This window comes from Peromyscus maniculatus, chromosome 11 (genome assembly GCF_049852395.1).
Source record: "Peromyscus maniculatus bairdii isolate BWxNUB_F1_BW_parent chromosome 11, HU_Pman_BW_mat_3.1, whole genome shotgun sequence".
In the NCBI taxonomy this organism is placed as follows: domain Eukaryota; kingdom Metazoa; phylum Chordata; class Mammalia; order Rodentia; family Cricetidae; genus Peromyscus; species Peromyscus maniculatus.
This window is the reverse complement of record NC_134862.1, coordinates 94,850,485-94,878,012: the sequence shown is the minus strand read 5'-3', so window position 1 is coordinate 94,878,012 and position 27,528 is coordinate 94,850,485. Positions and strand designations below refer to the sequence as shown.

The 27,528-nt window shown below is 40.3% G+C and overlaps 1 protein-coding gene across 1 annotated transcript; it reads left to right on the top strand.

Annotated features, from left to right (window-relative positions):
* On the top strand, positions 1–27,267 carry Lyplal1 (lysophospholipase like 1). The gene is made up of 5 exons (XM_006972066.4): positions 1–154; positions 4,557–4,656; positions 15,143–15,312; positions 25,507–25,622; positions 26,348–27,267. The coding sequence occupies exons 1-5, from the start codon at positions 61–63 to the stop codon at positions 26,585–26,587; spliced, it is 720 nt and encodes a 239-aa protein (XP_006972128.1). The 5' UTR covers positions 1–60; the 3' UTR covers positions 26,588–27,267.
* Positions 27,268–27,528: the final 261 nt, after the last annotated feature.

The following is a 27,528-nucleotide window of genomic DNA, read 5'->3' as shown; positions in this document are numbered from 1 at the left end:
GCGTGCGCGGTCCCGCGACGTCGAGGGGCGTGGCCGCGCGCCTTGGCTCTCGGTTCCACCATGGCTGTCGCACCGGGTGCGGTTCACCTGCAGCGTTGTGTGGTGTCGCCGGCCGGGAGACACACTGCTTCGCTGATTTTCCTGCACGGCTCAGGTGCATGCATTGCAATCTCGTGGTCTCCGTCCCGCGTGCTGCAGCTGGAGAAGCACCCTCTCCTCCTTCCCCCAGCTCCCTAGTTCTAGAGGCTTCCTGCGCCCAGGGTCGGGAGAGAGGCTGCCACCTCCGGGGAGGGTGTCTTCTTTCTCTAGGGTGTTGTCTTTATCTCACTTCCTTCGCTGGTGTCCTTGACCCTTCCAACCACAGCATAGTCTTCAGGGCATCCCAAGTTCAGGCACACCACTGTAGCAATGTGAGTCTCCAGGCACATGGATCAACTACTGTTTTCAGGGTCGGCCACCAGAGATCTGACATAAACCCACCACCATCACCACCACCACCGACCCCTGGAGCGGGTCATGAGCCTCTTTTTGCCTTTCCAGGATCATAGGGAAGCTTGATCTTCACGGTGAACTGGGTTCCTATTTACAGCCTGTGTTCTTTCTGCTTGGCTCCACCAGGGCTCTCATGCGCTTCCCAGCTTTTCCTTTTTAATTTCCCTTCTCCCTGATTTCTCTTTTTGCACTCTGTCATTAAATCTCTGAGGTAAGTACAATGTCATCTCCATCCAGGGAGTGCCCCTAGAGAGAGAATAAGAACCCTGTTTTAATCCTTGCATCCACGGTGCTTGGCTGGCTCAGGGTAAGTTCCCAGGAAAGAAAAATAATTCTTTTCTTTTTCTTTTCTTTCTTCTCTTTTTTTTTCTTTCTTTTTTTTTTAAGAAATGAGATCCAGCCGGTGTCCTCAGGGGGCCTACCTAAATTTAAAAACAAAAACAATTCATTAATTTGAGTCAGCAGTGGACAGGGGATCACAAGATGGTGCCTGAGCTACTGCCAAGTGAATAGTAAGGAAAGGGAAAGAATGTGGTTGGACATTAATTAGTAAGGCCTTTGCAACTGAAGGGCTGGTCAGAGTTGTCCAAGAACGCCTTATTTGAGCTGAGACACATGTAGGCTTAAAGGAAATGGAGACTAGAACACCAAAGGGATTGGAAGGAGTGTTAGCAACAATGTGAGATGTTCTCTTCACTTTGAAAACGGGGCTAGAAAAGTTTACTGCTGTCGCTGTGGATGGTGGGTGAAGCTGGGATTTAAACACAGATGTCTGATTCAGAATTAATATTTTGGGTAGGAGAGGGAGGGGAACCCCAAACTATGATGTATCGCTTTGGAAACAGAAGATAAGGGTTGAGCATGTGTAAAAGGGAAGACATGGCTGACGAGTTAGGGCTGTATAACTAGCTGAATAGTGGTTACTCAGGACCCCAGGAGCCTTCAGTGATGAACATCCAGAATTCCCACATAGTAATTCCTTCTCATAATTAATTCAGTGTCTTTAGAAAGAACTAGAATTGGTTCCCCCCGCCGACCACTTTGCTTAATGTTTCCTATTTTTCAATTTCAAATCACTGACATTTTTATAACCTATAATGCATGTCTGAAATCACAGTCATCCATTCTGTGTGTATTTTACACAGTGTGTTTGTGGTATGTGTGTGTGTGTGTAAAACTTTACTTTGTACATTGGAAAAAGAATTCATCTAAATAATTCTTCCAGATGTGCAGGTATACTATTCTTACCTAATTAAGTCTCCATTGATATATAAAATGCTCTTTTTGGAATAGGCCTGTCCTGTTAGTTTTTATTGTCATCTTGAACCAGGAGTCCCCTGGGAAAAGAGAGTCTCAACTGAGACATTGCCCAGTTCAGATTGGCCTGTGGCTATGTCTATGGTGAATGGCCTTGATTGTTGATTGATACAGGAGGCCCCAGCGCACGGTGGCTGTTGCTACCCCTGGGCAGGTATCCTGGGTCGTACTAAAAAGCTGGCTGAGCATGAGCCACAGGGGCGAGCCAGTATCAGCTTTGCCCTGCGGTTCCTCGCTCTGTTCCTGCTCAAGTGCTTGCCCTGACTCCCTTGTGATGGACTGTTAACCAGAAGAGTAGGTTGGAATAAACACTTTCCTCCCAAGTTGGCCCAGGTCAGTGTTTTATCACGGCAACAGAAAGCAAAGGAGAAGGAGGCCTTGGCCCTCCAGGTTGGAGGGTAACAATTTTACACTGGACTCGAGCGTGTGTTTGTCTTACAGGAACAGGAAGTATTTGCCTTCTGGGTAATCCAAATATAAACAAACCAATTATATGGTTTTACCATGGTTTTGGAATAAGGTACTAACTTTTTGTGTGATTTAAATTTTTTTCTTGAGAATTTCATACATGTATACAATGGGTGCAAGCTTTTTAAAAAGAGAATTTTGTGAGCAGACGGACGAATATTGTTTTCTGACATCGATTGCTTCTTTCGCCCAAGGCTGAAAAAGTATTTAAAAAGAGACCCCATTTAATAAAGAAAAACAACCTAAAAAGCTTTAGAACCTCATCTAGAGTATAACAGCTGTAGAAAAATATATGGGAATATGCCCCAAGTGTATTTGAACCCTTTTCTACTTATAAAATGACTTTTTTTTTTTTAAAGATGCCATTTAGGATGATTAAAATAAATGTTGGTGTGGCTTGCTTACTGCAGTCTCCCACACTGGGATGCCTCACTCTCGTTTTCTCCCCTAGACGGGTCTCCCTTCGGTGCCATTCATCATACTTGTGATTGCCTAAGTTAATGTCTGTGTTCCATACTGACCTTTAAGGCTTTTATAGGCCATTCTGTGTGTGTCTTGTTATGGCTTTCTCCCTTTTAGATTGTCTTCGTGAGGTGGCTGAGTGAGATCTTGCTGAAGTCACTTTGAAGTGGCAGTCTTACCCGGCAGACACTCTGTAGACACTCTTCTCCACCTCTCTTCATTCTCCTCCTCGGTGTCTGCTCCCCTGAGTGGAGATGCCAGCCACCCCTGGATTTCCTGGGTCTCAAAACTTGCTTTCCTTTGCCTGGGATGTCCTTTGTTTTAGCACCACACTTCTCATCCCCTGTAGATTTTCCCCTCAAAGCCTCCAACTAGATAGATACCCTGCATGCGTCCAGCCTTGGTGGGGGGCTTCCAGACAATTGGTGGATAAGGCAAATGAAGCTAGCCAGGGAGCTTACATTCTAGTCAAGTTGTTCTGCAGCTTGTTAGCTGGGTCCATTCTGAATGTAGCAAACACTGATGACACCAAGTGGGTTACTGTTGCCTCTCACATTTATCTTTGGCCTCTGGATGCCTGTTTGTCACAGTGACCTAATGTTTTCACCATTGCCGTGCTAGTGTGAAGAGGGTCATCCATGAATGGTTATTTGGTAGATACTTTTGATACTTTTGAACTTGATGTCTTAATGAATTGATTAATTACAAATTTAAGGTGGGGCTGGGAAGGTGGCTCCGTGGGTAAGAATATGTGCACAAGCACTAGGACTTGAGTTTGGGTTTCCAACACCCAGGAAAAAACCGGGCATCACTGCATGTGCCTGGGACCCCAGCACTAGGGGAGACAGGAGGGTCTCTGGGGCTTGCTGAACAGCCGACCTACAAGCAAATCCTATGAGCCCTGTGTCAAGGGGTAAGGCAGAAAGTTATGTAGCAGGACACCCAGTGTCTTCTGACATCTGCATATTTACATGGGTCTGCGCAATTACATACACACACACACACACACACACACACACACACACACACATGAGCATGCACACACGCACATACACACACACATACATACACACACACAGACACACATGCACATACACACATACATAAACACACAGACACACACACATGCACACACATACATAAACACCAGAGACAGGGACAAAAAGATAGATAAAAATTGAAAGTTGTGAACTTTAACATTTTCTCTTCAGTAATATATGACACACTTAGATTCTTTCCCTGTCTCCATGCAGATAGCCATACATTAATTCTTATACTAATTTTTTGACCTTGAGTAGTATATAATCATGATGTTAGGTTATATAAATGTGTCAACACAGTTAAAATCTGATTTCTTCATGTTTAAATTTGAAGTAGAATAAATATCTTACCCCACCCCCAGACTTGTTTTCACCAAGAAAATTGTATTAGGTCATGTCAGCTACAATGGTGTAAATCACATGGCAGCTTTTGAAGTGTAGATGGGAAAAGAATAGTGTTAGAAAACAGCTAAAAATAATTCCCCTCTAGAAGAATTTATTATATCTATTATAAATGAGGAAAGCTGAAATTCAAGCTTGAGTATGGTATTCTAACTGATAAACAATACATCTGGATGTATAATAATAAGGATTATTTCTACTGTTCATACTTGCTCAACTAATTCTGCCTGCTGAATCTAAACAGCCCTTTTTGCCATGTGGAGATTTTTCACATTCTATGTTCCAGTCTTCAGATGACCTGAGAGGTACAGAGTACTTTGAAATGCACTGTGTTATGAAGATGTTTATCTGACTGTGAATTTTGTAATTTTTCAGGTCATTCTGGCCAAGGACTGAGAGAGTGGATCAGCAATGTGCTAAACCAGGACTTAACATTCCAGCACATAAAGATTATTTACCCAACGGCCCCCTCCAGGTATGCAATGCTCAATTTCCCTTCTCGGTATAACTCCAGGGCATAAAATAGATGTATGTGCCAGTGAGATGTTTTTAACTTTAACTCTGGATTGAAGATATTTTAAATACAACTCCCACCTGTAAAAATGAATGCTTTACTTTGAAGTTGGGCTCGTTGGCCCAGCTTTCCCGGCCTCTCTGGGAAGCATGCTCTGCCACTCAGACCGACCCCTTCCCAGCCCACACTCTGCTTCCTGCCAGCCTGCACAGTGCTCATCTTTTACCTCACACACCCCAACAGCAAACTAGAACTTGTGCCAAAATAGTCTTTCTGGTAATTTAGTTCAACCCAGGTTCATAGTTCCTAGGAAAAAGTTCTATACCATTCTTTCTAAGCTTCAAAGGAGGTTAAATACTGTCAGGCTCTTTGAGTCAGTCAACCAAGATAAACATGAGGCACACGGGCCTACTTATTATTATGGCTTTTTAAAAAATAATTATTTATGTTATGTGTATGCATGTGTGTGTACGTGTATCTGTGTGCCACATGCATGCCTGGTGCCCTCAGAGGTCAGAAAAGGGAGTTGAATTTCCTGTAACTGGAATTATGGATGATTGTGAGCACCATGTGGGTGCTGGGAATCAAATTTGGGTCCTTTGCAAGAACAGCAAGTGCTCTTAACCACTGAGCCATCTCTTTAGACCCCGGGCTTTTTAGGTTTATTAAATAATCATCCACATAGTCTTTTTTTTTCCAACTTTTTTTGCATAAACAAATGTTGTGTTGTGTCATACAACCCAGTCTTTCTCATGATCTGTTCTCATGTTTTTTCCTTAAGCATGCTTTGTTTTCACAAAAAAATGCCAGATTTCATTTTTCCGTCAACCTTGTATTCACAAGAAAATGAACCAGAATTTCATGAAACTTCTTATATTCACCAATAAGAACTTATTTCTCTAGTTGATAGAATTGAACAGTTATAGAACAAAAAGGAGAGTATAAAATAGAAGATTTAAAAGTTATTTTAATACAACTAAGCTTAGGGGTTTAGTAACATCCACAGAGAACTTTTATGGATGGATGCTAAGAGCTTGTTGTTTGTAGCTGGTTTCTAGGGCAGGTGCAATTTGAAGGAGTACTGATATTTCTGTGGAAACTGGAAGGATGGTGTGTTTTAGGCTAATTGTAAATATGATTAAATAAGACATTCGAGACATGATTCTAAGAATGTAATAGGTTTTATCTCTGACTAGGAATTTAATGATTATCATCTCTTGACTTTCACATATTATCAATTGTTTTTTTTTGTTTGTTTGTTTGTTTTTTTGTTTTTTTGTTTTTTTTATTTAATGGTGGCTGGAGAGACAGCCGTGGGTGCTGGGAACCGAACTCTTATATTTTTGGTTGTGAGCCTAGCCTTTAACGGCTGAGCCATCTCTCCAGCCCTCATATTATCAATTGTAACATGAATTCTTGGTCAGTGTTTTTCAAATTTTAAACCGATAGCATTTTGTATTTACATATTTTCACATGCATTCTGTGTCATTTGTAGGTGTTTGGAAGTGTTTGTCCCTCAAGGTTTGTATTATGTCTTCTTTAAATGTTTTATACCACTTAGCGAAGTCACCTGAACTTGAAGTTTTCTTGTGAGTTGTTGGCAATGAATTTATTTTCTTTTGTAGAACCAAGATTCCCAGATTTTCTATGTATTTTCATTTTCAAGCCAGTGTTAGTGATTTAGTGAAATTTGTCTTTGACCTCATGTACTTATTTTTAATGATTAGATTTCTGTTTATATATTTTATTTCAGTTCTGACAATAATATTGTGTGTGTGTGTGTGTGTGTGTGTGTGTGTGTGTGTGTGTGTGTGTGTGTGTGTGTGTTTTGTCTTATCAATGGGTACTGGTTGTTGAATCTTTTTTAGAACCAATTTAGGCTTGGCTCTTTTCTCTGTTTGGTTGTAGTTTGGATACAGAGTCTCACTATGTAGCCCAGGCTGGCCTAGAACTGCTGATCATTCTGTCTGTTTCCTGAGTGCTGGGATTACAGGTGTTCACCACACCCAGCACCTTTTTCTCTCTTACTTTTTATTTATAGCCATTAATTTTCTTTTTGCCTTCTATTTATATTAGAGCAGTAATTTTATCACTACTCTAGCCAAATCTCACCATTTTTTTTTCAGTTTTATTTATATTGGAAGATTTTTCTATCACATTCATGTTCCTTGTATAATTCTTGTGTAACAAATCACCCCCAAGCAACACTTTTATTATGGTCACAAATTTTGTGGGTTAGGAACTCAGAAAGGGCACAATAGTGGTGACTCAATCCCAATTCTGTTGTTTTTGGGGCTTCTCCTGGGAAAGCTTGAAGGTTGGGTGTGACTTATGATTTGTCTGCTGGGGCCTGGATCCCTCATCTGAAGGCTTACTCACATAGCTGGCAATTGATATGGGATATTAGCTGGTGCTTTCCTGCAGTCTCTGCACTGTGACGCCTATATTGGGCTTCACCACTTGGAGTTCATTATTTATACATATACATATACATATACATATATACATACAATATATATATATATATATATATATATATATATATATATATATATATATATATATATATATATTGAGTCTGTGTATATGTGTGTGCATGCTGATCCATATGCACACGAAGGCCAGAGGTTGAAGTCAGTAGTCTTTCTCTGTTGCTCTCCACCTTGTTCTTTGGGACAAAAATCTCTCACCAAACCTGGAGCTCCCCAATTTGGCGAGATGGGCAGGCCAGCAGGCTCCAGAGATCTAGCTGCTCCTTCTGACCTCCTGCCAACCTCCAGAAGAGTGCCAACACCACTGGCTTTTATGTTGGTGCTGAATTCAGATCCTCGTGTTTGTACGGGGCACATCTCCTCAGCCCACCATTTGGAGTCCTGGAGGCTCGGTTCCCAGCGGAGATATCCTCAGAGAACAAAGAAGTTAGCGGATGCAGAGCTCATGCAGAAGGCAACCAGGTTGCAAGTAAAGAGTGTAGGTCTTTGCCTCTCAGCAAATGTTAGTCACACTGTGGAAAGGGCTTGTGTGGTTACTTTTCTGACTGGATGCAAAAAATGTAATTCCTGGACCTTCTATTTAGAAGTCTGTTAGTAATTTCCATGAATTGAGGGTTTTGAAGTTGTCTTATAGTTGCTGACTCCTAATTTAATTTCATTGCTGTTAGATAAAATATCCTACACAATCCCAGTCTTTGGATTCTTCCTGAGTCTTTATGGTGTTGCATGAATTCTATCATGGTGACTCTTCATGTGTATTTTTATGTGCAGCATTTAAAAAATACCAGTATAGTCCAAGGTGGCTGATAGCATTACTTACATTTTATATATGCTTGATAATTATTTTTAAGTAGTTCTAAGAGTCATGAGGGGAGGGCTTTAATAATTACCTTTTTCTTCCAAAATGGTCACTTTAAACTTCTGATAACACCCCAAAGTGTAATTTGTATAATAATTATATACTGCACAGCAGCTTTCCTATACTTATTTTACAAATTTTTTATCACTTTATGTTACTTTGATTAGTGTTGCATAGCAAAACTCCAGCCTTTTATTTTTAGCTTGTCTATCAATTATATTTAAAATGTGTTTGTTATAGACAACATGTGTTTGAGCTTTGCTTATATCTTTAACCATTCTGACAGTTTCTGTCTTTTAAATGATTTGTTTAGCCATTTACATTTAATGTAACATTGGATTTATAGGTTTGAATATAAGTCTGTTGGATTTTTTGTTCTCCTGTATTCAATTTTCTTCACTTTTTGCACCATTTAAATTTTTTAATATTTCAGTTTAATTTTCTGTTCTTTTTTCCCTGATTGCTCAGTATAAATCACAGACCTTTCCCCATTTTAGAGTAAATATTTACCTTTTTCACTGAATTTTATGACTTCAAAATACATAGTCCCTTTTCCTCTTCCCCTTTATGATCCTCATGTCTTTCATCTACATATGTTGAGAACACCATCAAGCAAGGTTATAATTTTGTTTTTTGTAGTAATAAATGCCACAAAGAACCTAAGAGGGGTCAGTGAATTATTATATTTGCTCAGTGTAGTTTATAATGGCATATCATTGTATTTTTACTAAATTGTGAATTACCCTTTTGTCTATAAGTACTCCTTTTCCTTTGCTATAAATTGGCTAAGCAGGAGTATATTAAATAAAAGTCAACAATAGTTTGCTGTGTTAATTAAAATGGAAAAATAGAATAGTATTTTTTTCATTATATTAATTTGGACTCTTTAATTGGAAGTACCCAATAAATATTTTTATTTTTGTGGCATATTTTAACTGTGTTTACAACTACAGGTTTTCTTAGTTTGGATTTAATAACAGATTTTCCATTAAAAAATAACAATGTTTTATAGTCCATTTATAATTTTTATGGTATAAATTCTCTTGGTGATTTGAAAATTTCTCAAACTCATCAGACTTGTGTATGCCTCTACATGTTGATTATACATTTTCCCACATAAAGTGAATGCTTAGCATTTGCAGTAAATGTGTACTCTAAAGCAGATTTCAATACTTATTTTATGCATTTATAGTTTTACATGTCCATATGGGGAGTGCACATATAAGGGGTATGCACATGGAGGCCAGAGGTCAACAGCTCATATACAGAGTGAGTACAAAAAGGCAAACTATTACAATGTCAAGTAATGACGAACGCTAGGAAGACTGTTAGAGTAATGGGACAGAGTCCACATTACAGAATGGAGGCAACACCACAGAGTAGGAGGGGTCCTCTGAGACAGCGACATTGGAGTTGAGACTGTGGGAGCTCAGCACAGAAAGGCAGGAAGACCATGCAGGGAGAGGGAGACCGGATGCAATGCTCCTGCATCACTACTGAGCTGGTCCAGGTGACTGGACCCTAGAGCATGCTGGGGGAAAATGGGAAACCAGGACCGAGAATGACTGGTGCCAGTTTGCTATCTGAAAGGCTGCAGATGATCTTCTAGTTTTTATAATTTTAGGGGAACACAGACCAAAATAAAAATGGGTATTCAGCTGAATGTCTTTTTATTAAAAAAGAAAAAGCTTTGGACATTTCCTCTGGGTTAATTCTTTACCAGTGTGTAATGGGTCGATTGGTTGATTGATTTAGGAGCCACACAGATGCTCTCTGCTGAACATATTTGTTTACTGTGGTAATGTCTGAGCTGTTTTTATACCAGCTAATAAAGTGATTTATTTGAGGAAGAAAGTGAATGAACATAACACATGTGCCAGGCCTTTTAGCTGTTTAAAAACAATCTTTTACACTTTAGTTAAAGGTTATTCTAACATCTTTGCAGATTTATGTACTCTTGATTGTTTTCTTAGCAAAAAAAAAAAGTTCTGAAGTCTTTTTATCCCATTAAATTATCCTAATGATTCCTTCTGAACGGAGAATTTTAATTTTTTTCTTAGAGAAATGAGAGACCAAAAACCTCCAGATGAGTAAATTGGGATTTGCATTGGGCTGTACCTCAGTGGAGCATCTATCTAGATTAATTAAATAAGGCATTGTCAAAGGGAAAAAGAGTAAAGTGGGTATCATTTTTTCCCATTAATGGCTGAGTTCCCAGAATGATTCACATCTTAGCCTATGATATCATCCTTATTTAAGTGCTTAGACAGACAAATAAACAGTTAGAGAACTAGCACAGGGAAATGGAGAGGGAAGCCGAAGTGACTCAAAGGGTGACAGTCTGATTGGAACTTCAGCGTGAGGGCTGTGCATCCACTCTGGAACTGGGCTTCAATAGCAGTCCCAATGGACTTGGGACTTCACGGTGTATGACAAGGACTTTGAACGAAGCACCTGCTTTCATTTGCTGTGGACTCGGGGTTAACCTTTAAAGGGCCTCTGGGAGGAGGAAGGCTTGGATGATTTCTGCCTTCTCATTGTACCTGAGCTCTCTCCCCTGAGCCAAGTAGCTGCTGGGGTCAGAAGGCGCAGTGGGCTGAGTGGGCAACCGAGAGGAGCTGCTGTGGGATTTTATCTTTCCCACGGCAACTGAGGGGCTGGATAGAGAGCAGTGGGAGAGAAGCCTGGAGGGCGCAGTCTACAGAAGTCTGCCCTCCTCCCAAAGCTTTCTCTTACAACAGTAATCTCAGATAATAATGCATATTAATTAAAAATCCCAAAAGGCTTTTATAGAGAATTATTTGAGAGTATTTCAAACTTTTCCAGGAGTTTTGATGGACTTCTTTACTAACTAAAGACCCATGAATGTGTAGGACATCTAGTGTAACTGGTAGGGAGGGTGGGGAGCACCCACTGACAGACTGACAGACGCCTAGGTCAGTGGGGAGCAGCCTTTAGGGAGTCAGAGAATGCAGACTTGTTTGGGCAATGGTTTTCCTGATTTTCCCGAGCACGGTCCAGAATTAGGACTTGTCTAGAAGGTGAAACATGAAGTCCCTTCACTGTATACAGTGTGCGCCTTAGGGAGTAGGGCTTCCACTTGTCTGAGAATGGTGCCTCTTCCTCCCAGCATCCCCCATCACTCCTTCTCTCTCTCTCTCTCTCCACACCTGTCCATATTGGAGAAAATGAATTTGAGCTTGAGTCATACCACACATGAAAAGGTTTCCCCAGAGTTTAAACTTTGAAAAATAAAAATGGCAACACAAGCTACAGAAAGCACTCTAGATAAGGCTTTCCTAGATAAGACTGTGTAAAACCCCCTGGGATTCGGAAAAAGCACATAAATCAGGAAAGCCAGAAACTGAACTTTTAAATGAAGATATTTCAAATGCTTTCAGGTGTGGAATTCTTTTATTTGGTAAAAAGGGAAACTTTGTAATGATGTAATCATATTTGAATTAAATTATAAAATAATTTAAAGGATATTATATAACTATGCAAACTACATTTAGAAAACACCACACTTGAAAACAGAAGGCAAATCTTTGTCAGTAATATACAAGTGCTCTTCTGAATTAATGAAAAAAACTTTAAACCATGATAGAAAAAAAATAGCTAATATTATCAGTCATCATTTCCATTGATGTAATGACTTAGAATAGACAAAGTTAATCAGCACTGATGGGAACAGTCAGTGTTGCCTGGGAAGTGTACTTGAATTATCTGAAAGGATCTGAGGGGGTGTCTTGAGAAAGGGGTGGTCGCCATGTTAAAAGCGTTTGAACTTTGAGGTTAAAACTGAGCAGGATTTTATATGTTAGCCCATGATGTAGTCAATACACTCAACTGAGCCATGTTATACCTAGTATCTCCACAGTACCTGTTTCTACAGGTGCTGTGGGGAAGGGAGTCTTCCTTGTAGTAGAATGGTGGATTTTTACCACCTCCGTTTTATAGAGGCAACTTTGAAACATGTATTAAGCTTAAAAACTGCACCTTCCAATCCAGCAATATGATTCTTGGTCTCTGTTCCATAAGAATAATAGTCCTACTACACACACAAAAAAATGCATCTGTATTAAATATATATATATATATATACATATATATATATACTTATATATATATATATATAAATGCATCTGTATTAAATATATATATATATATTTATATATATATTTAATGTCACCCTGTTCACAGAGCCTAAAATGTAGGTACCAAGTAAGCAATCATCAGGGGAGAATGGGAGATTCAATTGTAAAGTAGCTTTTCATCTGTGAACATAAGAAATTTTATTTATATAATTATTCATAGGGAAGGAGGCTGGTAGGGATGGCAGGGAGCTGGGAACGGGACCAAAATTCACAGAGACACACAGAAAGAACAGCATTCACTGATGAAAAGGTGCATAGTGAGGACCATTCAGGTGGAGCTCTGTGAGGCTATGGAGAAGAGCATGCATACATCTGAGAAGCACAATGCATTTTTCAGTTTTGATAGGCAGTAGTGCTCAAAAGAAAAGTAGTGCTGTAAGGTTATGTTTTAGTATATGTGGAGGAAGCACCAAGGGTGTAGTTACAGATGGTTAAAACCATTTGCTGCTGTGGAAAAGGAAGAAAAAGGGTGAGGAGATGAGCAAATATTAAATCAGATTTATTATCTCAGAAACCCAAATAGTATATATGGGAACTGAACTAATGTATATGTGTATATTTAGTAATATACAATGACACATCACCATGTTGGTAACATATTTTTATATATACATAAGGCAGTGGAAATTTTTGGTGTTTATGCATTGATAGGAATATTCATCACATGCATTAAAACATTTAAAAGGTTATTCCATAGTAGCATCTATTGCATGCTTCTGTAGGCAGACTTTTCTTCCCCACCCACTAGTTCCCAAATAACCAACACAGAGACTCAGTATTAATTATAAATGCTCGGCCGATAGCTCAGGCTTGTCCACCACTTTTTTCTTCTTCTTTTTTTTTTTTCTGGTTTATTTCTATCTATTACAAATGTATAAAGAATCCTCCATCAACGCTGCTGATAGCAGCAGAACCTTGAAAAATATACCTTTGGTTTGCCTCAGAAAAGGAACACATATTGCACTGTAAAGTTTATAAAATTGGCGCAAAACATTGTGATAATGTTACAATACCAGTTTTAAGAGTTCAGTGACTAATGGGGAGCCGATGGGATACATGCAGAACTGTGAAAGCAATCTCACTTAGCCAGCTGTACACGTAGACTGTAAATCTACATTCAGATCAGTTCTGAACTAAGACTATCATCTCAGTTTATCTGTTGAGGTCAACCAGGAAACCCTAGAATATACCTTGATTTTTGCAAAAAACAAAATAGGGGGAGGGGTTTCTTCAGCGTTTCAGTCCACGAGTAACAGTATCCTAACAGGCAAAGTGTTCTCTCACTGTCAACATAGAATGAACTGCTGCTGGAGGTCAACTTGGGCTTTAATTTGCATTAGCACTTACATGCATAGTAGTCCAAGTTGTTGACCTCATGACTTTAAAAAGTAACTCTAAAAAAGTAAAATGGCCCTTCTTGGAAGACTAAAGAAAGACATCCAGCCACGATAGCTCAGGCTTGTTACCAGCTAATTTTTACAACGTAAATTAACCCATTTCTAGTCCTTTACTTGCTGCCATGTAGCTCATTGCTTGTTACCTCATTCTGTACACGTCCTGCTTCCCCTGTGGTGTGGCTAGCGATTCCTCTGGCTCCACCCTTCTTTTCCAGTGTCCTTAGTCTGGTTTTCCTGGCTAACCTTATCCTGTCCAACTATTGGCCAATCATCTTCTTTATTAAACTGATCACAGTATAATTTACACAGTGTACAGAAGCATTCCACAGCATGATTCCATTAGTAAGCAGAAGATGGCGACACATGGGCTTTTGTTACATTTGAGTTATTGCAACTTTCTTGTTTCTGGGATTCTTTCAGCTTCTCTGGGAAAGTTTTAAATACAGCCAGGTTCCCCAATGGGATGTCCATTTGTTTTCAGTAGTGCCCTTGGCAGGGAAAAGTGGTGGCATGTACCTGTCCTCAAGCACCACGATGGCCTGGCAGACACTGGGGAGACCGTTGGTTATGCTGCACTTTCCCTTGTGGTTTCAGAAGAGAAGTGCACAGAAGCAGGTCAGGTGTTGGCAGGTTCTTTTAGTCCCCATCTTTTACTTTTCTAAGTTACACCTTAACTTGTATCTACATGGCTTGAAAAGTGAGTGTGTAGCTGAGTCTGAGAAACAGAGCGGAAGAGGGAGGGATGAACAGCAGGCAGTGAGGAGAGTCACTGTGATTAGTTGAGATGCCTTTCAACCAGAGTGGGGCATTTGTTGCTGGCTAGCTCACCTGTGGCCGTCTTATATAGAAAACAGACCATGCACTTGACTATTCAGTAAGAAAACAAGAGCTTGCCGAGGAATGGGCAGTGCCTCTGGTCAAACCTCCTGTCCCTTATCTTGGCAGCCCTTCCTTCTCCATGGTTTAGCAGAGCTGTTCCTGCACAGCAAAGTGTTGCCAAAATTGTCTTCATCCCCCTTTGTTTACCTCTGCTGATCCAGAGCTTAAACATGAAGCCTTTAGCCATGCTGTGATTGATTTACAAATATTTGGAATGTGCACAAGGATGTATATAAAACATAGCATTAATGTACGTGAATGGGCTAATATTCATAGCACCAGAATTGTCCTACCTCCTAAAATAAGTAGTCAATGGGCTTGTGAGATGCTCAGAGGGCAAGGGTGCTTGCCACCAGGACTGAAGACCAGTGTTCTACCCCTAGAGCCTGAGTGAAGGAGAGAACTGGCACTTCAGATGTGCTCTGACCCCCACATTGCCCATGGCACACCTCCCCCCTCCCCCCGAGTAAATAAGTGTCACAATTAGACAGATAGGTCAAGATGGTGAGCAAGCTTTAGGAAAATGTTAATGGAATAAATATGCTAACATAGTATATATGGGTCATGTTCCATACAAATTCTTTAATATAAAATTCAGCAAAAAATAGTACATTAATCCTTTAGAAATTTTAATATCACTTTGTTGTTGTTTGTTTTAAACAGGCCATATACTCCTATGAAGGGAGGGCTCTCCAATGTGTGGTTTGACAGATTTAAAATATCTAATGACAGCCCGGAACACCTTGAGTCAATTGATAGAATGTGTCAAGTGCTCACTGAATTGATTGATGATGAAGTAAAAAATGGCATCCAGAAGAGCAGGATATTAGTAGGTGAGGTCTTTATAACATTGGTAATGTATTCACTTTTGTCTAATTACATTTCTTGAGTTGTATTTGTAACATTGTTTACAAGTACGTGAATATTGCTTGACGCGTTCACAGTTTTGGATAAGCTACATGTGCAGCTTTCAGAAATATTAGAGTCATAAACAACAGCTCATGAAACTTTCATTGATTTTCATTTTTAATAAGAACTCCTTTTTGGCTTGTTTATTTGTTTTAGACAAGGCACTGCTATGTAGCCAAGACTGACCTCCAAGTCCCAATTCTGCCCCCGCCTCCCACGCACTGCGCTGTAGGAATGCATCCTCATGCCCTCTCTCCCTATTGTGCCATTGTTTCATTTTCTACTTTAATTTTAACTGAGATTATCCATTGTAATGAAAAAAAAAACTTTTTCTTTCATGTAGCTGGGGTCTTATGAACATGAGATTAAACTGCTCTTACCATGATTGAAATAGGGTACATGGTGAGAATGTGTTGTCAAATTCATGAGCAGCAAGTCTTTTGAGTGGGTGTCACAAAACTAAAACAGCGATAACCGGGTGTTAAACATGTCACCGTGAGCCCTGTTCCCAAGGGCATTTAAAGCTTTGTGTAAATTATGTATTGAATTCTTCTTTGGCTGAACTCATCAAATGCATAAACTAGCAAAATTTCTGTGTAATATATACAAATACAAGATGAGATTTGTAGAATGTCAGTAGTGCAGCATGTTTTGGTTGTGCAAACTTGTAACAGCTGTATTTGATAATGAAATTATAATGTAAATTAAATATCTCCATCATGTGCTAAATAGCATTAAAATATACTCAGAAATCTTCTAGAGACTGGATTAAAGTACATTTTGAGTGCTATAAAGCTCCTGGGTGCTCACTGAAGTACTGAACTGTTCAGTGAGTTACCAAGGTCTCTCCTTTTCAATCCTTAAACACAAATTACTGAAAAATATCTTTCTGCTAGCTTTACTCTATCTAATGTGTCTGTTAGAATAGATGGCTACTGTTGAAATTGATGCATTCGTGTGTGTGTGTGTGTGTGTGTGTGTGTGTGTGTGTGTCACATGACACACTCCATATTGAAAAATGAAAGTTATATTATCAAAGCAAATAGTTGCAAAGTAGAACAACTGTGAGATTTTAAGGGAATCGAAGGAAAGTACTAGGTACAAAATGGTTTCCTTATTCTTCTGTGTAATAATGACCAGAGTTCTGACGTACTATGAGATAATGTGTGCTAATGAGACTGTGTCTCTGAGATTATAAGTACAACCATTGAAACTTTGTAAAGGATGCTGCTTCAGATCTGATGCAGGGGACAACACATCCTTTCCCTGTGTTAATTTGATTGCTGCTATTTTATTGTGCCACACTCAGTTAGAAATAGTTTTCCGTATTATACATGATCTGCCACCTCTTCCAGGAACTCTGTCTTACACTAGAATGGGATTTAGACTAACTTGTATGCCTAAGTTGTTCATAAAACTTAGGTGTTGGAGTAGTGGAATTTCTCAAAAACTCCAATGGGATAGGAACTGAGTCAGACATTCTAATGTAGAAGTATTGTGGGAGAGATGATTGGAATATGTGGGACAGATAGTACGGAGAGAGCAAACTGATCTTAGGGTAACCCCTAAGAGGACTTCTTCCTCAGAAATATAACCCTCCAGCTCATCTTAAAGCATGGAAAGAATTTGGTAAAGTAAGAGAAAAACCTGCCTGTGGAAGAAAGCAAGGGGCCCATTGCATCCTCTCAGGAAATAGTATTTTGGCATACACCCCAGGATGTAGTTGGCATCACCAAATTTCACAGAGAACAGGTGGTGTGATGGGATGTTCATTTCACAAGGACACCAACCATGCTGTGGAGGTGACATGTGAAGCTCACTAGGACAGCAGGAAGACAAACAGAACAGATAAGGAGATTCATGGAACGATAAACTGACTCTAAGATGTGGAGAAGACAGAGATAAAAGATGGTTCCAAAAGAGAGTGTAGCCAACTGTGGAGCAGGCTACAAAAAATGCATTTCCAAGTCCTATGCAGAGGACTCACGCTGTTCTCTTAATAGAAACCATTAATAAGCTTCTGTTGTAAAGGAAGAATGAGGCAAACGTTTTGCTGGGGTACACATCTGATACACAGGAAGTCAGTACAAGAGATACTCATGAATCTGTGTTGGGTGTGCTAAGAATATAAGACAATGTTCACTTTGCTTGTTTTTTGCATTATTTACACACCTCATGAGCCTATAAAAGTTCTGATAAAACTTAGAAAAAACACAGTCATACAATTACTGACTTTCCAATTACTTTCTGGAAGTTGACCAGATAGTACCTGGTAGAGGCAGTGCTGAATCCTGTACTGTGGGGAAACTGAGCAGTATGAGATTGGCCTGTGTTCTGGCTTTCTTACATTCATTGTGAGTGCCCACATGTAAAATAGGAGCACATTTCATAGCCATTGCATACCTCTTAGGTTTACTTCATGAACTTCTGTAGCTGGAAGGTTCCTCTGGTCCTGCCCAGTCCTGCAGTCAGAGCAAATCTCTCCCACCCCACATCCCACAGCCACTTGGTCCCAAGTAAACACATAGAAACTTAATATTATTTACATGCCTATGGCATGCTTCTTGCTAGCTAGATCTTAAAACTTAACCCATTTCTATTAATCTATGTTTTTACCACGTGTTCCGTGGCTTTACCAGTCTGCTGGCATGTTGCTTCTCCTTTGGCAGCAGCTAGTGTCTCCAGACTCTGTCTTTCTCTTTCCTGTCTCTCTCCTTGGATTTCCCACCTGCCTCTAAGCTGCCTTGCCATAGGCCAGAGCAGCTTATTTATTAACCAATGATAGCCACACATATTCACAGCATACAAAAAGACATCCCACAGCACTATGTAAAACATGAGCACATTTCATAGCCAGTGCATACCTCTCGGGTTTACTTCATGGACTTCTGTATATTTTTATTTAAGGAGAGAAATAGGAATGGAGAGTGAGAGGCTCCAGTGTGCACTGTTGTGCTGGGAAAGCCTGGAGATGATGGTGATGCTCTCCCACCAGCTGACACTTGGCTCATAGCAGCCATTCCATATCCATGTTCTGTTTGGAAAGTGTTGTAATCATAAGCCTCTCTTCCGTATACAGCTGTCCCACTCGAGCCGTGCAATGAGAAAGGTAGGATATAATTATCTTCCTTCCACCAGTAGAGGGACGACAATTCGGAGGTTATGGGTGACACGGCGGGAGCCTAGAACCCAAGCCCCTTGGTTTAGTCAAGAACTTTCTGCCAGGACCAGGATCCATTCATGGCCACTAGGTGGTGACAACTTGTTAAGAGAGAGTATTGATATAGTTTAGGTTCAGTTTTGATCTAGGATGTATAGAATCTGACACCAGAATTTTGACACTACGGGTATATGATCCAGATTTACAATGGGGGAAGCAAGTGTTTATAGGACCACGCTTACGTCACATGGGTGACCTACGTATTCATCATGAAGGGCTCATCGTTAAAGTAATCGTGGTCTATTCATAAAACTGCATGTTATATAGCCGTTAAATTCAATGTCTACACATAGAAGGCATTTGGTGTTTATCTATTTTTAAATTTAGTTCTTAACTTGCATGTTTTGAAACCCATGGAAAAACTTTTCATAGGAGGGATCCGTGTGAGAAAGCAAGATACAATATAGATTAGTTCAACTGTTAAAACAAAACTTGAAAACCTGCTAAAGGGGTCTAGATACTAAGAATCTCAGGATTGGTTTCCTTTATTTGCTTTATCTATAGAGGAAACACTACAGAATGGCCATGTGATAATATAGTAACTTTATGATAGGATTTAAAATAAAAGTAAGCAAGGGGGCCTCTGGAACTCACAAGATGCAGCCATTTGCTGAAGCCTCAGGTCCTGCCTGGAGCTAACATGTGGAATGATGCCATTGTTCTCTATGTATGTGTGCAAATAAATGTATTTTTACTAATTAAAACCAACTCAGGATTCTTTTAGCAATGCTTACCAGGCCTCCAAAGGCTTGGTTGGGACTGATGTCCTAACACCTTTCCATAAAATAGTAGAAATATTGTAACTTGCAAACTTTATGGGAGAGGAAAGCAGAAATAAACATGGTAACCATGAGTTGTCTATTCCCAGATCTTTTGAGCCTTTTCTCAAGTCTGAAGAGTGCTAGAGTACCATGTAAATGAAATAGAGGGACTGAAATTTGGGGTGCTGGTGGATTTTATTACCTTTTTTTAAAAAATCTGTTCCCTTGATAGCAAACTTCATATTGTTGTCCTTAGGAATTTGCATTGAAATAGAACACGTTAATTTTCCCAGTATAGGTTTTTTTATAGATTGTTTCTGTTTTATTTTATATAAAGAGTTCATAAAGCCAAGTTTATTATTTTTTAACATGTTTTATTCAGCTTGTTAATCCTAAGTATATGTTAAATTGTTACCTCTTACTACTTTAAATTCTTCACCAGCAACTATAAATGCCCACCATAACCATTACCTACGGTGAATTTACTATTTTCTGTTTACTCACTGAGTAGGATATTGTGAGCTGGAGTTTAGACTCCTAGATGAAAAATTGACTCAAATAACTGGACCTTTGTGTTCAGTTTTCTCCTCTGAGGGAAAATATACAAAGTTCCTTTTCACAGTGTCCCCTGCTAGAGGTGACAGTGTTGTCAAAGCCAGCAAGTGGGGCGCTATGCTTACCTCAAAGGATTGTAAATGGATTAGAGACTTAAAATGGGATCGTAATAAGATTTCAATATGCACATGTTCTCTGTTGTGATGTATATAAACACAAGGCTAAATGCCTATAGGAAATCTTTATGTGTTTTCTTTTCTCTCTTTTTTCTTTTTCTTCTCATCTCTTTCCCCACCCCAAGCCCCTCTCTCTTACTTCATTGTTTTCTTTCTCCAGCTAGTCTTATCAAAAGACACTGAAGCCACACAAAGTCATTTGATGTCCTACTTAATAAAAGTGAAATTGTCAAAGGTGCTTAAAGTGCAAAGTTTTATGATTTTATAATCACTTTAAAACATGTTTTGGCCTATTAGTTTGTTTGATTTACACTTTAGTTTTTGATGATCCGTATCTTAGCCTTGAGATTATCTTTTATGAATTAATTCCTTTAGCTGAATTTGGATCTTGGAAAGTTGTTTTCTCTGGTACACTTAAATGCTCTTCATTGTTTACATACAGTTGCCACCAATAACTGTGGCTCTTTCTATTCAAATTTAGGCTAGCTAACAAACACAATTTACAGTTCAGTTCCCCCATCACATTAGCTGTCCTTGAAGTCATCACGAGAAATGTTTGAGAAAGTGTAACTCTTGAGTTTCTCAGAAAAGAGAAGTTCTGTAGCCCTGATGTTCGAAGAAGATGGATCCATCCTAAATCGTGGCCTTGCTTGCACTTAACCCAGAATACTTAATGTTGAATTACTCACCACGACAGCCGTGGTTCCCAAACATCTGATTCATATGAGAGCGCTTGAAATCAGACATACGTGATGAGATTTTTGCTTGTGGCCCAGGATTGATATTTTTTTTTTTTTTTTTTCCGAGACAGGGTTTCTCTGTGTAGCTTTGCGCCTCTCCTGGAGCTCACTTGGTAGCCCAGGCTGGCCTCGAACTCACAGAGATCCGCCTGGCTCTGCCTCCCAAGTGCTGGGATTAAAGGCGTGCGCCACCACCGCCCGGCGGATTGATATTTTTAAGAAGACACATTGTGACTGTTTAGGGGAGAGCACACTAATCGTTCACTCCAGATTTCCTTTTCTTTTGTGAGCTGCTGTGTTGTGCAGGTTGACCTCAAACAGTCCTCTGGCCTCCCACTCCTGAGTGCCTCGATGACGTGAAAACACCACCGTTCCCAGCTTCAACCAGAGATAGTTTTTTTAAAGCTTTACTATCATATCAAATTGCCAGAAAATGACATTTCCTGACGATAACTTTGCCTCCTTGAAGAAGTATCTTTTTCAAACTTCAGTTTACACGAACTTCATTTATTCGGTGAATATTTATGAAGCTCCTGCTGTGCGCAGCCCTGTCCTAAGCATAGGGAGACCTTTCTTCTCCAGTGCCTGCTAAGTCGTTATGCTCTTTATTGAAGACTTTATTAAAGTGTCAGTGGCACAAGTGGCCACATGCACAATGTCTGGCTTTTGAGTTTTATGTTTAATAAAGATCCACTTAATAAATTCCAGCAAGAAATTAAATGCTAGGAACAGTTTCTAGAATGATTTATTATGATTTCGTCTGTGAAAGAATATTGCCTTGCTACAGAGGAACAGTTAAACCTCCAGCTATGGCTTGAATTATCACCCTGCCAGTGTCATGGCCTGCTTCCTCCCTCTCCTCAACCTCACACTTCCTCCAGATTCATTCTCTCTCTCCTCTCTCTCTCTCTCTCTCTCTCTCTCTCTCTCTCTCTCTCTCTCTCTCTCTCTCTCTCTCTGTCTCTGTGTTTGTATGTTTCTCTCTGTATGTCTCTATGTTTCTGTGTGTATCTCTGCCTCTCCCTCTCCCCCTTCTTTCTTCCCTCTCTCTATTTTTTCTCAGTGTCTGTTTCTCTCTCTCTCTCTCTCTCTCTCTCTCTCTCTCTCTCTCTCTCTCTCTCGTGTCTGTTTCTCTCTCTGTGTGTGTATGCATGTGTCTGTGTGTGAGTCTGTCTGTGTCCATCTGTTTCTCTCACTCTTTCTCTTGTGTGTGTGTCTGTTTCTCTCTGTGTTTCTGTGTGTGTGTCTGTCTGTCTCTGCCTCTCCTTCTTAATCTCCTTTTCCCTTCTTCCCTCTTTCTTTCCCTCCCTCCCTCCCTCCCTCCCTCTCTCCCTCCCCCCTCCCCCCCTCTACACACACACACACACACACACACACACACACACACACACACTAGAATCGTTTTAGAGGCATAGCCCATGATTAACAGCGTGCTTGCCTTTACAATTCATATAAATAGGTAAGGCACAAAGGGAGAGGTCAAAGAGATGGGCATTCCCAACACTGACCCATGAGGATGAAGTAAAATTACAATTCTATCCCAAGAGATGTTGTCTTACTCCTCGGCAAAGAATGGATCTGTGTACTTATGATAAATGTAAACTTTGAAAGCCTTTGAAGATTCAAGTTTTAGCACCAACGAACTATACACTGTTGGTTTTAGAAATCCAATGGAAATTGTCAAGGCTATCTACTCTAGCTCTCTAATTTGTCTGGAAATGAAGTCTTGGATTTTAATGAATTTATTCATTCAGCTGGGACATATCACAGGTAGACTCGAAGTAAGGGTCCCATATTTTCAGTCTTATCATCTTGCTACCAAATTTAAGTTAGAAAATATTCAGAGAGGCTTATAAAATACCAATTTTTAAAATACCAAATTAACAGACATTGTAGGACGGCTAGTTGGTTGTTTCTGAAACAGTCTCATGTAGCCTAGGTTGACCTTGAACTTCCGTTCCTCCTGCCTCCATCTCCTTTGAGCTGGCAGTATAGGGGTACACCAGCAATATGGATTCAGTTATACAGACTTAATTACTCAGTTGTCATCATGTGTCAGGCCCTGGACCGGACTGCGTGTTTAAAGAGAAGCTAGCTAATGAGCATATGAAAAGGAGGGGAGAGACACCACTCGGCAGGTTCTAGAACTCAGCTCATTTCTGACAATTGAGGAAAGAACTGCCTCTTCTTCTCGAGGTTTGTAACATGAGAGAACTAGTATGTTTTCAGCAAATCAAAACAAGAATTTTGTTTCAGGCCCACAGCTACTGTGTAGGGACTTTAGAAGAAAGAGGCCCGAAGCTAGAACTGCAGGAAGTCATATGAAAATAACGATGCTGAGACTCCATTCTGCATAGGTATAGATTCAATGGCTGGGGATGCTTACTTGCTGTGCCAAGTTCTGTAGGTCTAGAGGAGACACATTGAGGATGCATCATTGCAGACACAGCTATAGCCCACTGGCTATTCAATCCGGGCAAGGCTCACATGTAAAGGCAAACACACAGTGTCTTAAGATGTGCATCCTCTCTTCCCTTGCCAAGCTGTTCCTGATCCTTCCTTCGCTGCCTGCATCTGGGGATGGATGGGCCTGTCATCCTTTAAAGTGGTTCTTGTCCACACCAAGTCTAGTTACTAGACCACTAGACTCTGGCACTACTGGTGAGCCCTGCCATAGCAATCATTTTTATCATGCATGCTTATTACGTACAAATTGTGCCTGTAGGAGAAATCTAAACTTTAAAATCTGCTGTCTTTTATGTATTTGAATACTGTGCCCTAATTAATATCAGCTGCCTTCCCCAGGGAAAGAAATCCTCTAAATATCAAAGGATGAGAGAAAGGACGTTAAGCTCTGCCACAAGGATCTTTATCCCAAAAGTCTTTACTTTACACCTTTAAGCAGGCCACCTGATTTCTGAGGCCTGTCTTCTCGATGCATAGAGGGAGAACCTTATAAATTCACATGATGGTCTGAGGAGGGCTAGGATTGTACTTTATTATGTGAAGTAAGGCAGTAGGCCAAAAATTAGGAGATTGAATTGTGCACCAGAGTGTAATTTTAAACTCTATAAATGTGTGGTTTGCTTCCATTTTTAATGTCTCATAGAATACAAACAAGATGCCTTCAGCTCTCTCGCTAAAGGCCAGGACCACCACATGGAGCTATGAGCTGGAGCCATGTGTCACATCCTCTGCCTCTCTGCTCTTTCCCTGCATGCCATCTCTACTCTGATGCATGTGTTTTCTCATCATCAACACCCCCCCCCCCCCCCCCCCCCGCAAATAGCAGGGTCTCCATGTGTTTGTAGTGACTAGCACCATATTCTGCACTTAAGGACAGAGGCAGGAGCATCATGAGTTCCAGGACAGCCTGGGCTACATGGTAAAACTCTGTCTCAAAAAACTAAGGGCTAGCAAAGTTATCTGAGGCTTAAGGATTAGGAGTTCCAGGCCAGCCTGGGATATATCATAACCAAGCACTTCAAGTAGTTAAGTAACTAAATGGCTTTTCACATAGAGGTGAGTTCATTTCATTTTATCTTGTCAGTTTACAAAATAATACCATAATCCCAAAATGCTTTATCTAGCTCCCCAGTGGTTTTAATCATGCTTCCTAATGCAGAGGTCTCCAGGCAGCTGTTATGGGGAAGACAGCAGAAACATGACTATTAGTGGAGCCCATAGCACAGCACGTGATACAGGAAGGAGCATGGTATTAACTGTATGGGTGGTGTGAGGGCTCCTATAAGTAAAACCCAAACTCAAGTAGACACTAGAAGTTTAACCAAGTCAGAGTCATAGTATGACTTGTATTTTGAATTTTGATAAATGCTTTTCTTGATGCATGTGGTTCCTCTAAACCTGGCTCTTTTTGTAATACATCTCTTTACCACTGATGTCTTGGCATTACTTACTCAAAGCAAGGTTTGTTCTCTGAGACCTGAGGAAGACTGTTGGCTTGAATAAGAATGGCCCCCATAGGCTCAGATATCTGAATGCTTGGTCACCAGAACGGTTTGAAAGGATCACAAGGATGAGGAGATGTGGCCTTGTTGGAGGATGTGTGTCACTGGGGATGGACTTTGAGATTTAAATGCCCACACTAGGCTCAGGCACACTCTCCCCCACTCTTCTCCCTTATCTTTTTTTGTTTGTTTGTTTGTTTGTTTGTTTTGTTTTGTTTTCGAGACAGGGTTTCTCTGTGTAGCTTTGTGCCTTTCCTGGAACTCACTTGGTAGCCCAGGCTGGCCTCGAACTCACAGAGATCCGCCTGGCTCTGCCTCCCAAGTGCTGGGATTAAAGGCGTGAGCCACCACCGCCCGGCTCCCTTATCTTTTTACTTGAGGATCAGAGTGCCGCTCTCAGCTCCTTCTCCGGCACTGTGTCTGCCTGCCTGCCACCATGCTCCCTGCCGTGACGATAATGCACTAACCCAATTAGGTGCTTTCTTTTATCAGAGCTGCCTTGGCCATGGTGTCTCTTCAGCAATAGGAAAGTGCTTAAGATAGAGACTGATGTTCTATTTAGGAGTATTGCTCCTTCCCATCTCCAGACGGCTTTAAAATGTTTGTGAAAGATTGGTCCTGACCTGTCTTATTCTGAGTACCATGTGACCATGTGTAGTCCTCTCTTTCTGATAAGGCCTGTATATTGTTTCCTTTAGGAGGATTTTCTATGGGAGGCTGCATGGCAATACATCTTGCATATAGAAATCACCGAGATGTGGCAGGAGTATTTGCTCTTTCTAGTTTTCTGAATAAAGAGTCTGCTGTTTACAAGGTAAGTCCCAGGCTTAAAAAATAAATAAACAAACAAATGTAACATGAAACATAAACACATCGAAACTAAAATAAAGTTGATGATAGAGCAATAAAATGTGGTGCCTGGTCAATAAAGATGAAATGTCTGTGGAATCCATGAACAGATGAATCATATTGATTATAGGAGGCCTCTATGTTTAGCAATTCCCCCTTGAAAAGGTCAGTTATAAGGAAGGATATGTTTAGTATTATATGAATCCTTTATACAGAACTACAATGTATAAGACAATAGGTGGGCTTGCTTATTATGAGTCTACTCAGAAATCAATTATAAAGCAACTACTTTACAGCAGTATTCAAGCTTATGCCTAGTGTCCATGATGGTGTTACAGCTCCATTACCAAAAACTGACCAGAGCATTTGACTGTGACTTCCCTTCAGGTGGGTCTCAGCTCTATGATTCTCCCTCTCCCTCTCTCCCCATGAAGAAGTCTGTCTTCGCATTTCACTTATTTCTTCAGGAAATGCTTTCCTGGCCATTGAAGAATCCTCAGTGGCATACACACATAAGGCACACAGCCCACGCAGCCCTCACAGAGGCCTGCCCACTGGCATACAATGCACACCTCGCTCTGTCCGTCTCTGGAGGCTCCCTCTTCATTTACCTACAGAAGCCGTAGTGAACTAGGAGTGGTCTTCTCTGACGGCTGCCTGAGTGGACTGTCTTCTTCCCCCTTCCTTTAGGATCTCCAGCACAGGGGCGGCACGCTGCCTGAGCTTTTCCAGTGTCACGGCACCGCAGACGAGCTGGTTCTTCACTCTTGGGGCCAGGAGACAAACTCAAACCTGAAATCTCTAGGAGTGAGCACAGTGTTTCACAGTTTCCCAAATCTCTACCATGAGCTGAACAGAACTGAGCTGCAGAGGCTGAAGTCGTGGATTCTTACAAAGCTCCCAGGAGAGACTGACGGCCAGAATAAATGAATCCTCACTGGCATATTGATTATTATCTTACATTTAAGAAATTTTTTCCTTATTTGATCCTCACAAAAATTATCGTGGTGGCATAAGCCAACACTCCCATAACACATGAATGGAGTTTATGATAATCTGTTTTCATTCAACAAAATTGTCTTGAGAATCATCATGTTGTAAATGCCACCTGTTTATTTTGTGGCTGCATAGATGTCATTTTATGAACACACTGCAATTTGTTGGTCCTTTCACCACAGGTGTGGGTCACTTCCTGTGTGGGGCTGTCATAAATAGGGCTATTGTGAGGTGTAAGCATCCACCGTTACAACAGAGAGGCTGGGTGATGTACTCTATCATTACCTGAAACCGTCTAGCTGTTTGTGAATGTAATTTTACCATTTTCCACTCCAGTCAGTGTGGTAGCTCCTGATGGCCAGTTCTTTACCATACTTTGATTTTGACCATTCTAGTGGCTGCATAGTGTTTGATTTCCCATAGTGTTTCATTTCCGTTATGCAGGTTTGATTTCCATTTTCTTGGTGCCTATAATGTGATACATAGTCCTACCCTGGGGGATTTTCCCACATTTGTGAAGAATCAGTTTATCTTCCCCAATTTGTTTCCAGATTGTTTTTGTGAAAGGTGGTTTACTATCAAGTTATAATGACAAATAAAATATGAGTAAATAATTTACTGACTTATAGATTTACTTATTAAAATGTCTAGTTCTATAAGGAGTAATATCTTATTAAAGGTAGAATTAATTGAGATCAATATCTGACATTGTTTTTTAGATGAATTGTTATAAACACTTAAAGAGCTTTAAGTATTTTAAAATAAGCATACAAAATAATAGGTCTTTTCATGGTTTTCACACACATGTATTGTACTTGCTCACATTTTTCCCTCATAATCCTCCCTGCACCTCCTCCCACTGGTCCACTTAGTCA

What these genes read in the sequence shown, in the direction of transcription:
- Lyplal1 (XM_006972066.4), top strand. Translation starts at nt 61, where the DNA reads ATGGCTGTCGCACCGGGTGCGGTTCACCTGCAGCGTTGTGTGGTGTCG. An exon ending in GATTTTCCTGCACGGCTCAG is followed by an intron (nt 155 to 4,556) that starts GTGCATGCATTG and finishes GTAATTTTTCAG; the next exon opens with GTCATTCTGGCCAAGGACTG. An exon ending in GAAGAGCAGGATATTAGTAG is followed by an intron (nt 15,313 to 25,506) that starts GTGAGGTCTTTA and finishes TGTTTCCTTTAG; the next exon opens with GAGGATTTTCTATGGGAGGC.